The sequence below is a fragment of the Phocoena sinus genome, chromosome 4 (genome assembly GCF_008692025.1).
Source record: "Phocoena sinus isolate mPhoSin1 chromosome 4, mPhoSin1.pri, whole genome shotgun sequence".
NCBI classification, from domain to species: Eukaryota; Metazoa; Chordata; class Mammalia; order Artiodactyla; family Phocoenidae; genus Phocoena; species Phocoena sinus.
The window spans coordinates 145,883,803-145,901,561 of NC_045766.1; the positions used below are offsets into that span (position 1 = coordinate 145,883,803).

The 17,759-nt window shown below is 46.9% G+C and overlaps 1 protein-coding gene across 1 annotated transcript in view; it reads left to right on the forward strand.

Annotated features, from left to right (window-relative positions):
- The window catches only part of DIP2A (disco interacting protein 2 homolog A), a 91,540-nt gene that overhangs the window by 1,221 nt on the left and 72,560 nt on the right, over positions 1 to 17,759 (forward strand). The window contains 1 exon segment of the mRNA XM_032629611.1: positions 14,884 to 14,955. Within this exon segment, the coding sequence (XP_032485502.1) occupies positions 14,884 to 14,955 (72 nt within the window).

Below are 17,759 nucleotides of genomic sequence, written 5' to 3' on the forward strand. Positions count from 1 at the left end.
AAGGGTGGATTTGAGAATTCTTGGTGATTAGGTGCTCCTGGAAAATCTGAAAAACTCAGATTAGGAATGGTTCTGACAGTAACTACTGTCCTGAGTTTGTTATAGTTCTCATCGAGGGAAATATCATATAGATGCCGTTTAGATTTTACACAATTTCAAATATGTTTTTGCAGATTGTTCTTAATTTCTTCCCCAGTGTATTAGTTATTTCCTCAATTCCTTGTTGTTTTGTGGTTGGATGTTGAAGTTCTTTCTAGGAGTTGACAGATAAGATTGAGAGCTTCATGATTTGTGTGACAGAACACAAAGACAAGTACTTCAACAAAAGAAATGCTTCTCTATTGAATCCTTTTATGCTGCTGTCATTTTAGACACATGTAGAGGATGTACAGTTGGGTGAAGGGTACAAGATTACGCATAGGTGGATAGGAGCCTGGAAACGTAGCTTAAGCCGAGGAAGGAGAAGACAGTGTTGAGGGGAAGGGGCAGCAGAGTGCGGTGCAGCCAAGGAGGCAGGAGCCCCGGCCTCTGTCCCACACCCACACCGGTGAGGTTTTATTTACGTCATTAAAGGAAGGTGTTATTAACGAAGCACACTCCTAAAGCAACCAAAGTTCGTGTCATTGTCATTATCATTTTTATATTTTCATCAAGTAGAAGTAGAAAGTGGGTCTCCCTTTGCCCTACCTGCTATGTCTCTCCCCCCGCCCCCCTCCCCCCACCGTTTGAGAGGAACTTCTAAGTTAGAATAAAGTCAAGTCGGAATAGGGTGCCTTCATGGCACTCACATTTGTCTGAATGAGGAGTTGCTTAAAACTTCGAGATGACATCGTACGAGGCAGGTTGGAGGGAGGAGGGAGCTTAACACAGGCAAAACGCTGCCCACATGGAGACGGGGGTCATTGTCAGATACCGGGGTAACCTGGAGAAGCCTTCATGATGTCCCCTCAGCCCGTACCCGGCCTTGACTAGGAGAAAATACACCCCTGCCTTTATTCATAACTCGCACGGGCCTTGTTCTCCAGCGTCCTCACTGGATTCTCACTGACTGTTGAAATTGGGCTTCATCCTCAGGGATGGTTCTTGTCTTTGGAGGCACTCATTTCTCCCCATAGAGCAGGTCTGCGGACTTTCTCATTCCAGAGGGAAACAGGCACAGCCGTGCTCTTGCGCCCTAGCTTTCCTGGCTGCTTTGCCTGTCCTGACTCAGGGGTCTTCTTCAGATGAAGTTGAGGGTGACGGGTGGAGGTACACAGAGCTCACTCTTCTTAGAAGCCCCCCCCACCCCGTGAACATACTCAGAAGAATTCACGTATGTGGCTCCTCAAAGCGGATCAGAATGTCTGTGCATGAAAATGAGCTTATTAGAGGTATAATCTTGTTTTTTTAAAAGAATTAATTCCCAAACACTTACATTTTGCCTATTACTGTCTGAAATTACCTTCGATTTGCCTCACAACTAATTTTGGTGCCGAACAGTGTCTTGGGGCTGTTGCTGCTGAACTGCTTTAAACGAGGATGATGGGGTGAACAGGTGGAGCACAGGGGATCTCTAGGGCAGCGCGACTGTTCTGTACAATACAGTAATGGTAGATGCAAGTCATTCCACATTTGTCAAAGCCCAGAGATTGTACAACACGAAGAGTGCACCCTAATGTTAGCTGCGGACTTCAGTTATAATGTATCAATTTTATTCATCAGTTAGAACGTATGTACCACAGTAATACAAGATGTAAACAGCAGGGGATGTGTGGGAAATCTCTGTTGTTTCAAATAAACTTTTCGTAAACCTGAAAAAAAAACCTCACAAAAAACCAAGGGTGATGGTGTGAAGTTTGTTCTTTGTTTTAGTTGCCTGCAGAGGTTTAGAGAGCAAATTCCTACACAATAGGTTACATTTATCCCACTCCTGTTTTTTCATTCTGGTTAATAGGTCTATTCTGTAGCTTTAACTTTAGTCTGTTTCTTGTTTTCATGCAGTTTGATAGTGCAGGGGCTCCAGCCTGGATGGAGTCAACCAGAAAGGGGAAAAGCTCCATTTGTGGATGTAGAGGAAGGGACTTCTTTTCACAAAAAGCGTTTTTCCTCATTAAATGTCTTTAATTTCTAAAATTTGTGATATATTGATAATTCTCTAGTTTTCAAAATGACAGCCTGACATTGCCTTCACATCGATAAACATTTGTTGTGCTTCCTAAATATTCTGTGGTATACTAAAGTTCTCATGTCCAAATTCCATTCATCTGCCAAAGCCCAGCCCAAGTGTCTTACGTGACCCTTTCCTGATCCTCTCTGATGAGGCTCCTTTCTCAGAATTCTCATCACCCTGCCCCCTCTTTTGGAGTTCTTGCCACCTTTTGTTTTTTGCGTTTGTTATTTATATATATTCATTCATTCAGTAATTATTGTGTACCTGCTGGGGGCTAGGTAATGTTTTGGCTGTAGTGGTCAGGTTTAGCGTTGTTTCTCCACTGATCATAAGGCTTTGCACAATGTTGTATTAAAATAGGAACGTAGATACACATTGCAGAGAAATGAAACAACTTAAAGGAAATGTAGGCTGGAGTGAGCATCCCTCCTACCTCTGGCATCTTCCCAGACGTGGCCCGTGGTATCCATTTCTTGTGTTTTCTTCTAGAAATAATCTGCCCGTGGTTCCCATACAGTGGTTCACACACCTCCCGGGCTCCCTAAGACCGTTGCTGGGGGCCTATGAGGGAAAACTGTCTTTTTATAATAATACTAAGACGTCATTTCTGTTTTCCATGTTTGTACTGATGGTGCAGGAGCAGTGATGGATAAAACTACTGGTGCCTTGGCAGAAACTGTGAGGCAAGGGCCCCAAATCACACTGATCAGTGCATTCTTCACCACCTCCCCACTTGCAGTAGAAACAGTGCCACTTTGACTTAGACATATCCTTTCTTGCTGAAGCAGTAACAGTTAACTTTCTTAAATCTCAACCCTGAGTACTTGTTCTAGTCTCCTCGTGAGGAATGGGAGGTGTACGTAAAGCACGTCTGCCACACTGAGAGGTCCAGAGCCTGTGAACGGCCCTGTTGTGCAGTTTGAGCTGCAGAACAAATGGGCCACGTTTGTTGTGGAGCGTGATTTTTACTTGAAAAAGTGAGTGACAGACAAGCTACAGTTATTCAGAGTTGGGTATGTGGTGGATGTTTTCTGAGAAATGAAGAACAATTGTCAGAAATTGTAGCCAATGATAATATTTGTGCTTTCAAGCAAAAATATAAAAATTTAAAACTTCTGTCTGCTACCATGAGCTTGACAGCCTCTCAGTACTTAAAGACTTATTTTGATGGGATCGGTGGCAATATTAATGAATGTGAGTTATTGATATTATTTAGTGAAATGTGTCAATGTTAGGAAGAGCTGTGTAATTCTGTGAACCAGCATTTTCCAAATGAACAGTGTATCACGTTACAGATTTGTGCATGGGTAAAAGATCCATTCAAAGATATACCAATAGATTGCAACGAAAAGTCGCAGTACGAAAAGTTCATTGACAAGGTTTTAGATTCTACATTGCAGCTGTCATTTAAGAAACTACCACTTGCCTAGTTTTGGTGTGGTATAAAGCAGAATGTCCACAGTGATCTGAAAAGGGTACTGAAATACTCCTCCCTTTTCTAACCCATGTGTGTGTGAGGCTTTGCTTCATAGACTTCATAGACAGGATTTGCTTCATAGACTTCAACCCACATATCCTGCAGCCAGCTGAATGCTGAAGCAGATATGAGAATCCACTTGTCTTCTAAGAAGCCAGATATTAAGGACGCATGTAAAAGTAAAACAATACCTGTACTCACTAAATGCTTTGGAAATCTATTATTTTTTTAATTTAAAATATTACTTATGTTAACATGATAGGTTCATTATAAAATTTTTAAAATTAATTAAATGTTAAAAATTGCATAGTTTTAATTGCTAATATGGTAAACATTGATAACTCACAAAGAAACAACAGCTCTTTGGGGTCCTCAATAATTTTTAAGCGTGTGAAGGGTTCTTGAGGGCAACACCTTTGAGAACCACCAGACCACGTAACACTAACAGGGCTTTTAAGGAGATACCTAGATGTCAACATCTAAAACGCATCTCATTTTTCGTCCCCTGGTACTCGGGTTCGCCATTCCAGATGCTTTACTAACAATCTCCCCACTTGGAGAGTCAGTGCCTTTAACCTCCTGTTTGGCACAGTTTGCAATTTCTGCGGAGGATGAACTGGAATAGGGAGAACCAATGAGAGGTATTTTTCTTTTACTTTGTGTAACATTTTTTTAGCTGTTGCCTGGTATAATGTGATTTCTGTTTATATTTTTAAGGGAAATCAGATGTTTCAATTTATAAAACATATGTTTGAAAATCTTTAAAAATTGTACTTACTGACTAGCTGCTTGTACATCCGTCCCACTTTACGCAAAATCCATCATCATGATTCAGGTGTATTCCCTTTAGAATGTTTTTCTTTCTATAGCAAATCATCCTAGTGCAGTTGTCTTTTTAAAGAATATTGATTTATAAATTTTTAAAAGAATATCAATACTAGGATTTCCATTAATATCGTAAAACTTTGCACATGCTGTTCATTGCCAACTCTGTACGTGTTGAATTCCTTCCTTCGTTTTAAGACTTAAGTTTAAACTTCACTTTCTCTTTGAAGCTCTGCCTTCCTCTGAGAACAGCCCGCTCAAAGTTAGGTGCCTGCTCTTTTTGTCCCTGTAGCACTTACTGTGTCATTCTTACAGGATTTATCCAATTCTGTGTTTATTGTTTGTTTGGCTTTTCTTTGCCACTTCATAGGGAGCAATTCCAGAGGAAGTTTGATCTGCCCATCGTCATGTCCTCAGCGCCTAGCACATTTTAGGCGTTTTACTGAGCGCTTGCTGAATTAATAGAAGAGTGACCCACGCATGGTGCTTATTCTCAGTTTTAAATCAAGAATCCTCCGTAATTGGCTTGAATACTTAGCTTTTTGATAATAGTTTTTCAGATTCAGTGAAGCCCTGGGAGGACTGACCTGTGCCTCGGGGAGCCATTGAACCAGGATGTGGTCTTTGTTGCTCTGAACTCCTAGGAGGAAAAGAGGCTGAGATGAGTGCGCTGGGAGTCCAGCCCCGCCACGTGGAGCTCCAAGACTCCAGTCTAATCTGGCGCCACAGTGGCCGTGATCCCCCTGGGCCTTCCCTGCTGGGGTCCGGGTCCACACTGACCACAACTGAGGTCACGACTCCTGCCGCAGGAGTACAGCAGCTGCTGCATGCCTGGGAAGCTGTGACTCCCAATAGGGACCTTGGCTCAAGGACCCCACGTGGCCTGAAACTTTCCTAGGGCTGCCTGGAGTCTAGGACTTTTCCTGCCCCACCCGCCTGCCTTTCTTCTTCCTTCTGCAGTCTCACCCGACAGCTCGCCAGCGTCCTCCGGGGCCCTCCCCATTTTCCCACCTAAATCTCTTCACGTCTGATCCTGTCATGATGTGTGCTTCTTGGAGGACCTGAACTGCCTACAGGGTCATGGGTTTAGACCCGTGTTGGGAGGGCTGGTTTATTTGGTGTTCTGGTTTACGTGTGTGTCTCCCTCGTCGATGGTCTGCCCTTCGAGGTTGTACCCGGCACGTAGTTGGTGGTCATCGTGCACTGAACTGAACTATTTGCTCTTCTCAGGACTCTCTTGGCCGCGGCCAGCTCTGGCTTAGTTGACCATCGTGATGCTTCACCAGAGCAGGGGCCGAGCCCACCTTGCTCTCCTCGGTGTCCCAGGCACCAGAGCCGCCGAAGTATCGGCCGTGTCCATTGACCTGTTACACTTCCAGGCTCTGTCGTAAAGAAAGGCGCCATTTGCTCTGTCCATTTGCCTTCTGTTAACACCTGGCAGACAAAGGGAGGTTGGGCCTTCGGGGAGGTAGCCTTAGACTGGGTCAGGAGGAGCCGTCCCTGTGGCCGGGGAGGGAGCGGTCGCGGCTGGCGGGCTGGTTGGGCCGGGGCCGCAGAGGAGGGAGCCGGCCGGGTCACGGCGCGAGGGGCAGGCCCTGGGAGACGGGCCAGGAAGGCAGCCCGGGCCGGCCGGGCGGGTGTGCTGGGCCCTGGGCTTCTGCGCCAAGTGCGCTGAGGAGCCGCTGGAGCTCTTGCTGCTCTGACCACTGGTGCCCTTAAAGACTCCCTGGCTGCTGGGAGGAGGGAGAGCGAGCCCGAGGCCAGCTGCAGGGCAGGTGCTGCGGCAGCACGTGCTCGGACGCAGGGCAGCGGCTACGGGGCTGAAACGCGGCTGGATCGGAGGCGGGTCCGGATCAGGACTGAGGGCATCGCTGTCGCTGTTGCTGGAGGGTGGCCAGGAGTCAGGACTGAGCGCCAAGATTTGCTGCGTGTGCCCCGTGAGATGGGAGGGGCCGGGGAGGGCCGGGCTGAGGGAAAGCGTGGCTGCTCCTTTATTCGCAGAAGAGCTCGCGCGAACACACGGGCCGTGACTCGTGTGCGAGGTGGCCGCGTGGAGGTGTTACATGACAGAAATTTCTACCCTCACAGACGTGCGTCCTCAGTGGGGGGAGCAGACGGCCAGATGAATAAAAACGTACGCAACATTAGATTTCGATAAGTGCGTTGAGAGAAACCGGGAGGGAAGAGGGACGGGGAGGAAACGCTTGTAGACTTGGGGCGGGGGGGGGGCTGCAGTTCTCCCCAGGGTGGGCAAGGGAGGCCTCCCCAAGGAGGGCCTTTGAATCCAGAGAGAAACTGCATTGCTGGGAGGTTTGTTTGTGGGCAGGGCTCTGCAGGTGAGGAGGCCCCAGGGCAGGAGAGGACTATCTCGTGTGTGTGTGTGTGTGTGTGTGTGTGTGTGTGTGTGTGTGTGTGTGTGTGTAGCAGAGGGGGACAAGCAGCGGCTGGAGGAGATTCCCCAGGACCCCTTGTGCTTCCGCAGTATCAGTGTTTATCCGGGGGGGTGGGGCTCCGTGGAGGAGGGCCGTGGTCTGGCAGGTGCCTCGTGCCGGATCTCTGTCCCGGCAGTGAACTGGTTGCCTAGGATGAAGCTGAAGGCAGAGAGTGGCGTGGTGAGTGAGGTGGGGACCCCAGCCAGTCTGCTCCATCGTTCCGCTGTGTTGGGAAGACTTGGAGGGGCGCGCCTGCTACCCTGTGCAGTAAATGCTTCCCGCGTGACACGGGCCAGGACGCGGGATGGAGACGTGAGGGTCCCGTCTCCCCCTCGGCAGTCGCAGCACCTGGGGGAGAGCGACTGCCGTCCTGCTCGGCACTGGCCAGTCTGGCCAGGCCCTTTCCTCGGCTGGCGGGCAGGAAGGAGCGGGTGTGTCGGGGCACAGTGCCCTTCTGGGGGCAGCCGCCTGGCGCAGGCCTCAGCCCAGGTGTGTGGGTCTGAGTCGTGCACTCGTGGCAGCCTCCGTGGTCATTCAGTTCCCTGCCCTCCTTTGACCTTCAGCCTCGCAAAGTGAGATCAATATACATTCAGGACTTAGAGTCTGAAAAGAGACCAGGGCGGGGGCACTGCTATGCTGGGGTGAAGAGTCCTCGCGGAGCGGGGCCGGGGGGTGGAGTCCCTGCCTGCCGATGCGGCCCGCACCCCCATGGGGCGTCCCCGCACGTGTCATCGTCGGGCTCCAGGGTGAGTGCTCCGTCGTCTTAGTTGGAAAGACCCAGAGACTTGTAACTTTGAAGACACATCTCTCTTTCATCTTTTAACTGACATGATATACACCATTTAATATAAAATGAACGCCTACAAAGCATTTGGTCACTCTGCTATGACACGGCCGAGGAAAGGGGGGGAAGGAAGCAGGGTGGTGGGAGTGGGAAACGTACTGCTGGCACGTCCTTAAGACAGACTCTTCCTGGAGCATTTTGTTTGCAGTGAGCTGCTTCTGAGTGAGACCAGCATAACCCTTGTGGATCAGTCTGTATACCCGTAAGTTATCCAACATTTCTGGTGTTGTGCTTCTGTATTAAAATGACTAGGAAGTTAGGTACTATTTGGCAAAGAAAAACCTCTGTGGTCAGGGAAGGAAACCCTAAACATTGTTACCTCTGTCGTCTGTTGATGAAGAATCTTTTGGAGTGATGCCCCCCAAGGGCTTCCTTCCCACTTTTCACACAGGAGATGAATGGCCTGTGTTTTGAGAGTTCCTGCATTCTTGGGGCAGCACTTCAAGTAATCGCCGGGGTACAGTGATCACGCAGGGGTTTCCATTCAGACTTGGCTTTGTGTCATTCAGCCGTAAGGAAAGACTAGAAATCCTGTTCCTTCAGTCTACACTGACTATTCGTGATTTAAGACTACCATTTTGGAAACAGAGAAGGAACTTTTATTCCCTTTCAGACTTCACAAATTTTCTACAGGGTCTTTGGTAAAGAACCTTTAAACTGAGTATCTGAAACGTCAAAAGCTATGCTTATGCTTGTTGAAAACAGGCAACTCAAAAGAGCATGTCCTAGTAAGTTCCTCCATGACTCATGGGTTTGTGTCCTTAGGTTACCTCTAAAGGTGAAGGAGGCTAAGCTGTTTTCAGGAAACAGCTAGGAAACACTAAAACTAGGATCGTTTTGAAATGAAGGTCATAGAAATGTTATAGAAATAGAGATTCTCATCTCATCGTCACATAGTCTTGGTGCTATGGACTGAACTGTGTCCCCCAAATTCATATGTCGAAGCCCTAACCCCCAGTGTGACTGTATTCCTTTAAGGAGGTGATTAAGGTTAAATGAGGTGCTAAGGGTGGGGTCCCCAATCCCCTAGGAGCCGTGTCCTCATAAGAGAGAGAGAGAGAGAGAGAGAGACACGCACACACAGAGGAAAGACTACGTGATGACCCGGGTGGGCGGTTGTCTGCACACGAAGAGAGAGGCCGCGGGAGGGACCAGCCCTGCTGCGACATGTGGATCTCAGATGTCCAGCCTCCAGAACCGTTGTTTAGACCACCCAGCCTGTGGCATTTTGGTATAGTGGCCCGAGCAGACTAAGACCCTCGGCGTGTCATCCTGTCCTTCAGCAACCTTCAGCAGACTGAGTAGAAAGGCTCATGACCTAGCGGGGCTGACAGATGCGTGAACTGGCAGTGCGGTGAAGTGTGCGGGCCCCGTCGGCACTAAAAGGGGAGTGACCATCGGGGCTGGGCAAGCAGGAAATAGAGTTTCCTCCAGCTTTGTTTTGAAGGCACGTGTGAGGAGGGTGGAGCAGAAGAGCACGGAAGGACGTGCTGGACAGAGGAGGGTGAGCCAGAGCTGAGTGAGCTGGGGGTCCAGACAGTGTCCCCCTGGCCAGTGGTGGGAGAGCAGGCTGGAAGGACGGGGCTTCTCACAGGAGGATTTATGCATGCCAGAGAGGAATTCGGACCGGACTCTGGAGTCTAGACCAGTGTTGGAACAAACTCACATGCTGCCTGCAGCCAGGTGGGTGTTGTGGATGTGAGGTGACAGGCACAGTAGAACCTTCTGTGGTGGTGGAAATGTTTTGTGCTGTCCGGTGTGGTAGCCACTGGCTACTTGTGGCATTAAACACTTGAAATGTGGCTGGTGGGCCTGGGGGACTAAATAGTCATTTAATTTACTTTTAATTAATGAAAATTTAAATAGCCACATATGGCTAGTGGCTGTTGTATTGGACAACACAGCAAAGTGTGTGGTCTGCTAAAGGCATTGTATTAAAAAAGAGGAATGCCGTCAACGTATACCTTATGCAGTCTTCTACCCCAGCTCTCAACAGTGGGAGAAGATTAAAATGAGTGTGTGCGTTCAAGAACCCACAAAATCTTGAAAAGAGAGATGGCCAATTTTCTGTTTTTGAAAAAGGACTAAGGGAGTGGTTACCCTTGGGTGCTTTACTTTAAGCAGGTCTTCCTTCATAAATGATGGAGCCGGCGGGGTTTTAAGGTATTAAGCAGCAAGTGAAATATTCCTGTGTGATCTCTGTCTGTCTCTCTTTACTCCTCTCTCTCTCAGATTTAGAATGATTTTTCTGGTGGCATGTAGAGAGTGGTTTGGATGCGTGTGACATTGGGATAAGAAACGTTAAAGAGCATGTTGCCGTGCTCCAGGGCGGGAGACCGTGCTGACCTGGCTGGAGGCTGAGCCAGTGGGCTGGGGAGAGTGCTCTGAAATAGAAGCAGCAGCCTTGGTGTGAAGAGGGGCACGTCGGAGGATGACCCCTTGTTGGGGGGCTCTAGGATGATTCCCGAGTTTCTGAAATGAATGCCGGGGAGATGATGGGTCTCTTCACTGAAGATGTGGGACATGGGAAGAACACATCTGCTTCATACCTGTTGAGCGTGAAGTGCCCCTGGGAGATCCGAGGGATGGTGTCCAGGGAACATTTGGATGTGTAGGACAGGCACTTTTAGAAAGGGCTAGTCTGAAAGTAGAAATTTGGAAGTCATTGGTACAACAATTGCCCCGTCTGGAGAACTGAAAAATGCAAAGAAGGCCTAGGATAAACCCTCGAGGGACCAAGCCCCAGAGGGAAAGGCAGAGGAGGAGACCACAGAGGAGACTGAAGAAGGAAGACACCACAGCAGGAGCAGAGCAGGGGGTGGGCCTCTGTGCACGGAGGCTGGAGAGGGTCTCTAGCCAGGGAGCGTTTACTTGGGGTGGAGGATTTTCTAGGTCAATACGCATGACCAGTCATCAGGTGAAGATGACTCTCCTTCCCCAGATGTCACGGAAATGGTAGCAGTTTTAAAAATTGAAAGGAAATTGACAGCAGTCTAGATTCTGGAAAGTCAGAAAGGTCGGTCGGCACAGTGAGCAAGGTCGGGGCGGGAGCGGGGAGGCAGGGCTGAGGCGGGGAAGCCTCTGCGCTGGGGAGGAGAGGGTGCCTTTCTCAGGGGTTTCCGGAGTCCGCCACGCCACTGCATTGGGAGGAAGGGGTGCCCAGAGGGCAGGCCCACCTCTGCCTCAGCAGCACAGTTTCTCACTCACATTCCTCAGAAGAGTTCGCTCGAGTGGAAGCTGTGCAGCTGAAAAGTTGGGAAACCCTGGAGGGGATGATATTTAAGTTCTCCTTTCAGCTGCAAGAGTGTTCTGCGTTCTGGTCATGAGCATCCAGTGTGAATCATACCATAGTGTCGTTTTATCTCACCAAGGGATGTTTAAAAGCAACCTGCACGTGGCAGTTTATAGGGGCTTTATTCATAATTGCCCAAACTTGGAAGCAACCAAGATGGATGTCCTTCAGTAGTTGAATGGATAAATAAACTCTTACATTGAGACAATGGAATATTATTTAGCACTAAAAAGAAATGAGTTATCAAGCCAAGAAAAGGCACAGAACAATCTCAAATGCACGTTACTCAGTGAAAGAAATCAATCTGAAAAGGCTACTGATTCCAACTATTCTGGAAAACTATGGAGACAGTAAAAAAGGTCAGTGGTTGCCAGGGGTTCAGGGGTTCAGGGGGTGGGGAGAGGGATGACTAGGCAGAGCACAGAGTATTTTTAGGGCAGTGAAATACTCTGTATGGTAGCGTAATGATAGATACATGTCATTATACGGTGGTCCAAGCCCACGGAATGTATGACAGCAAGAGTGAACCATATGGGCTTTGGGTGATGATGACGTGTCAGCGTAGCTCATCGTCTGTGACAAATGCACCACTCTGGTGGCAGATGTTGATATTGGGGGAGGCTGTGCATGTGGCGGGCAGGGGATGGATGGGAACTCTCTGTGCCTTGCCCTCAATTTTGCTTGTGAACCTTAAACTGCTCTAAAAAAAGTAAAATAAAGCAAAAGAGAGAAGGAAAAAAAAAAACCTGGAAAATAAATCTACAAGCCCAGATGGTTTCACTGACAAAATTTATCAAACATTTAAAAAAGAAATAACACCAATTTTACATAGTCTCTCTCATGTATATTTTAACTTTTAATTTTGGAATAATTTTAATCTCATAAGAAATTGCAAAATTAGTACATAGAATTCATTCAGTTTCCCACAATAACATCTTATATAGCCATAGTACATTATCAAACCATATTCCATATATTCTTAATTATATTCTTAATATATAAAAATTGTATGATTATTGTGTTAAAAGATTTAACGAGTTCAAAAGTGCATGAAGTAAAAAGCGAAATCTAACACCCACCCCAAGCCAAATAAATAAATCACTTCCTAGGGGTAACCACTGCTAATAATTTGTTGGGTACCTCCAGACATTTTGTGCATATACAGAAATATATATACCTACATGCATGTGAATATAGTTTTATTTTTAAATTTTTATCAGAATTACATCATTTCATATGTACATTGTTTTTCAGCTTGCTGTTTTTACTCAGTAGGATATCATGAAATCCGTGTAAGTGATACCCACCCCTTCCCCGCCCCCTCAAGTACCAGAGTATTTTTTAGGACTCACAGTATCCTGTAGTAGTGATGTATGGCATCACATTCACTTCTTCCTACTTGTTTTCGTGGACAGTTAGGTTTTCTCACATACTTTGCTGTTACATGTAATGTGCACCGCCTGTCCTCGTTCCCGTGACCTTAAGGAGCTACTGAGTGCCTTCGAGAATAGGTCTTTAGAAATTGTGTTGCTGAGGTAGAGACATGATGATAGCATTCGGGGTTTTGCCTTTATAATCCAAAGTGAATTTGGTTTGTGGCCGTGGAGGTCAACCCGAGCCACACATCGTGCCCCTGCCTGGAGCATTCGTGAGAGCAGCTGCCCACAGGCCACCAGAGAGGCACCTTCTGCGATGGCCTGGTGTGTTTCCAAAATCACCCTGGGGCCGGGGTGCCCACGCAGGGGAGACCTCCACTGTGTCTGGGATTCCCTCTGGCTGGTGGTCAGGGTCATCCCGGTTCTGTGCAGCAGACTGAGGAGCTTGCTCTGCTGTTGGTCTCTCCCTAGCGTTTACCGAACCTGGGGTCAGAAATCTTGGATGTGAGTCCCTTTATTAGTTCATTAGTTTTGCCCTGGAGTCTGTTTTGGATTCCATTTTGCTGTCTGTGGCTGGAAGCTTTGCATTCAGAGGTGTGTCAGGTTGGTGTCTACATTGGATACTTGAAAATATGCTAACTGGTTACACGCGAGAATGTGTAGCGGGTTGTATTCAGTTGGTTTGGAAAGCTTTCAGGATATCATGAACACCAAACGGGGAATTAGCACGTTTCCTTTCTGAATGCTCTTGGTACCTTTACCATGTAAGCGTTCATTTGAAACGGGAGCATGAGAAGAGACAGTTTCTAGGAAATGAGTACTTAATTTTAAAATATTCTGAGATTGGAATTGACATATACACACTACCATATACGAAGTAGATAACTAATAAGAAACTACCGTATACCACAGGGAACCTTATTCAATACTCTGTAATGACCTATATGGAAATAGAATCTAAAAAAGAGTGGATATACGTATATGTGTAACTGATTCTCTTTGCTGTACAGCAGAAACTAACACAACATTGTAAATAACTGTCCTCCAATAAAAATTAATTTTAAAAATGAAAAATAAATCCTGCAAAATCCAATGCTCTGCTTTAAAATGAGGATTTATCTGTTTTAGTTTAGTGTTGCAATATTGTTTTCATTTAAATTTGTCTTAATTACATATTTTCATATGTTCTGGAGGAAACAAGTTTTTTAGTAGATATTGTTTAAAAAAACACATGTGCTTTAAATTTGTTCACAAGTTGAAACTCAGTAAGCAAAATCATACAATCATATCCTGGATCCAGTCAGGGTCTGTGAGTGTCCAGTGAGTGTAAGACAAGGACAGCGCAGCCCATGGGCCACTGCAGTCAGCAGTGGATTAGGTGTGCTCATTACATCACAGATTGGATGATGATAAAGACGAAGTGCTTAGTGAAGAATTGACAACAGAGTGAGATTTATTATATGATGTCATTCAGGTAGAGTAAAGATACACGGACACAAGGCAGGATACGTTCTGCAGAACGTATTCAAATTAAAAGGCCCGCAAGGCAGTAGAATAGTTTTGTGTGGGGTTGGTGGGGGATCAGGTGCAGATCAAGGCCGAGTCAAAGGGTGTCGGTGGCAACCGGGAGCGGCTCTGTGGGCGCCCGACTGGGTGCGCAGTCCTCAAAGCGGAGGCTCTGTGCGGTGGCCTCACCACTTTGCCTGTTTGTTTGGGGTGGGTGGGCGGGGGGCAGGGGCAGGAGGAGCGCGGAGTGGGTGCCAGGAGGGCTTGCAGAGCACTGGAAGATTTCTGTTGAAGACCACTCACCCAAAGTGCAAGGTACTCGTGGACACCGTGATACATGCTTCTGGTCGAAATAAAGTCTCCCAGACGTGCTGGATCTGCCCTGAGTGCTCCGAGTTATCCAGGAAACCAGCTGCTGTGCTTAGACTGAGAAGTGTTTCCCTGCAGACACATTTCCTGCCCTGTTTCTGGGTAGGTTAATTCATTTTTAGGCTGTTCTTCTTCAGGTCCTATTCCCCGAGTGCTGTCCCAGGGACACCCCGTGGCCTGCGAGGGTTGGTTTCCTGTGGGTCCCTTACAGCAGTACTTCCGCAGCTTGAACCTGCACAGGTCACCTGGGGATCTTGGTAAAATGCAGATGCAGATTCTATCGGTCTGGGGTGTGGCCTCGGAGTCTCTGCAGTTTTGACTCTTGTCCAGAACGTCCCATGACGGGAATGGTTCGGCATGTAGCCTTCTGAGTCTGGCTTCCGTCACTCAGCAACGTGCGTGGAAGATCCACCCAGACTGTTGTCTGTCGGTAGCTTGTTCCTTTTTACTGCTGGTTAGCATTCCACTGTGTGGATGCATCATGCTTTCTTTATCCAGTCACCAGCTGAAGGGCCTAAGTGTTTCCAGTGTTTCCATTGTGAATGAATTTTTAATTAAAAAATTTTGGGAACTTCAGAAGAAATGTAATTCTGTTTTTCCCTTGTTGTTTTAGGTGACATCACTCAGAAAGGATATGAAAAGAAAAGGGGAAAGCTGCTTGCACGTTATGTACCACTCACTCAAGGTAAGGTCAGCACGTGTCTCATAAAACCGATTTAAAATTTGATTTTAGAGCTTGACAATATAGTTTCATATTTTATTGAGAAGGTCTGGGCAAATAGCGTGTCTACTATAAGATTATAAAATCCAAAGGCATAGAGTATAATTTATATCTCTGGTTTGGTGTAGATTTCATTCCCAAATAGGATTTCTTTTATTTTTATGATCATAGACCATGATTATTTTTATGGTTTTAGTAAGGAACATTTCCTTACTTAGGTTTGGAACAAATATTATAAAGATGTCAGTTCTTCCCACCTTAGATTGATCTGTAGAGTGCACATTCAGTGTTTCAACAGAGTTGTTGGGGGTGGAATTTAACAAGCTAATTTTAAAATTTATATACAAGTTTGGGACTTCCCTGGCAGGCCGGCGGTTAAGACTCTGCCCTTCCACTCCAGGGGGCGCGGGTTCGATCCCTGGTCAGGGAACTAAGACCCCATGTGCTGTATGCGGCACAGCCAAAAAAAAAAAAAAAAGGTTTATTAAAAAAAAAAATGTATATACAAGTTTAAAGGGCCAAGGGATTCAAAATATGATAAAAAAGAAGAAGGAGGTGGGAGGATTTGCTGATCAGGATATGAAGAGTTAATATCAAGCTGTTGTCATTAAGACAGCCTGGTTTGGCACAAGGGAAGACAGCTAGATTGCAGAGCAGAACATGGGCCCAGACAGACATGCACGCTGTGGAGACCAGGCTTATGGTGGAGGTGGTGTTGCTGCTCCCGGTGCTGGCACAGTTCCTTAAGACACGGAAACCAGATATTAAGGGCCTAAATGAGAAAGGCAAAAATTATAGCACCTTTGGAAGATCACACAGGAAAACTTTCACCATCTCTAAATAGGAGGGATTTCTCAAGTCCCTAAAGGTACCAATAAGCAGCAACTGTAAAGGAAAAAATTGGTAAATCGGGGTGTGTTAAAGTTGAGAATTTTATTCTATCACAAGTCCCCATAAAGAGACTAAAGACAAGCCACAGCGTGGGAGGGGATAATCCCAGCAGAAATAACAGGAAAAGGACTAGTTTTCCGAGCCTGCAAGGCAGCAGCGTCAGCAGAGCCCTTTGCGATAGTGGGAATGGTCTGTAGCTCCCCTGTCTGGTACACTGACCCGTTGCCACGTGTGGCTCCTGAGCATTTGAAGTGTGGTGGTGTGACTGAGAGACTGAATTTTTAATTTAATTTTAATTAATTTCAACTTTAAAGAGCCAGAAGGTCCCCCAACATGATTTTTTAAAAAGCCCAGTAGGAAAATGGGCTAAAGACTTGAGTAAGTATTTTATTGGAGGAAACCCTAATAGCCAGCAAGCAAACGAAAAGATACTTACCTAAGCTTGGTAGCAGTCAGAGAGATGCACATTAAACCTTGGGCTGTTGGAGAGGATTCAGACGGGTGTGCACGGCTCGTGGGACCTGGCAGAGTAGAAGAGGTGCAGAGGCAGCCGGCAGCTCTCCTTCAGGGACACGCATGCCCTGGAGAAACTCTGGATGCCTGCACCCTGTTCTTGTTCTGTGCACAAGAATGTTCATTGTTTTCCCTCAACTGCCAGGTGCTCACACATCCATCAGCAGGATGCCTACGTGTGTCAGCAAGGATGAATCTCATAAACGTCAACGGGGAGGGATAAAACGATTACACTCAACTGCCAGGTGCTCACACATCCATCAGCAGGATGCCTACGTGTGTCAGCAAGGATGAATCTCATAAGCGTTAACGGGGAGGGATAAAACGATTACACTCAACTGCCAGGTGCTCACACATCCATCAGCAGGATGCCTACGTGTGTCAGCAAGGATGAATCTCATAAGCGTTAACGGGGAGGGATAAAACGATTACACTCAACTGCCAGGTGCTCACACATCCATCAGCAGGATGCCTACGTGTGTCAGCAAGGATGAATCTCATAAGCGTTAAAGGGGAGGGATAAAACGATTACACTCAACTGCCAGGTGCTCACACATCCATCAGCAGGATGCCTACGTGTGTCAGCAAGGATGAATCTCATAAGCGTTAACGGGGAGGGATAAAACGATTACACTCAACTGCCAGGTGCTCACACATCCATCAGCAGGATGCCTACGTGTGTCAGCAAGGATGAATCTCATAAGCGTTAACGGGGAGGGATAAAACGATTACACTCAACTGCCAGGTGCTCACACATCCATCAGCAGGATGCCTACGTGTGTCAGCAAGGATGAATCTCATAAGCGTTAACGGGGAGGGATAAAACGATTACACTCAACTGCCAGGTGCTCACACATCCATCAGCAGGATGCCTACGTGTGTCAGCAAGGATGAATCTCATAAGCGTTAACGGGGAGGGATAAAACGATTACACTCAACTGCCAGGTGCTCACACATCCATCAGCAGGATGCCTACGTGTGTCAGCAAGGATGAATCTCATAAGCGTTAACGGGGAGGGATAAAACGATTACACTCAACTGCCAGGTGCTCACACATCCATCAGCAGGATGCCTACGTGTGTCAGCAAGGATGAATCTCATAAGCGTTAACGGGGAGGGATAAAACGATTACACGGGAATATAGCCTGTAAAACTAAAAAAAACACCGAACTGCCACTTCTCAAACCTTTTTGTAGCTGGTAAAGAAAGAGGAGGAGGGAAGTGGTCTTCCCTGAAGTGAGTGTGGCATTTCTGTGTGTGTGGAGTGAGACTGGAGGAGCCACAAGGAGCTCTAAGGCACATGAGTGTTTATTTCTTAACTGCTGCAGTTGTTACATTGAGTTTTTTTCTGGGTAATAATTTTT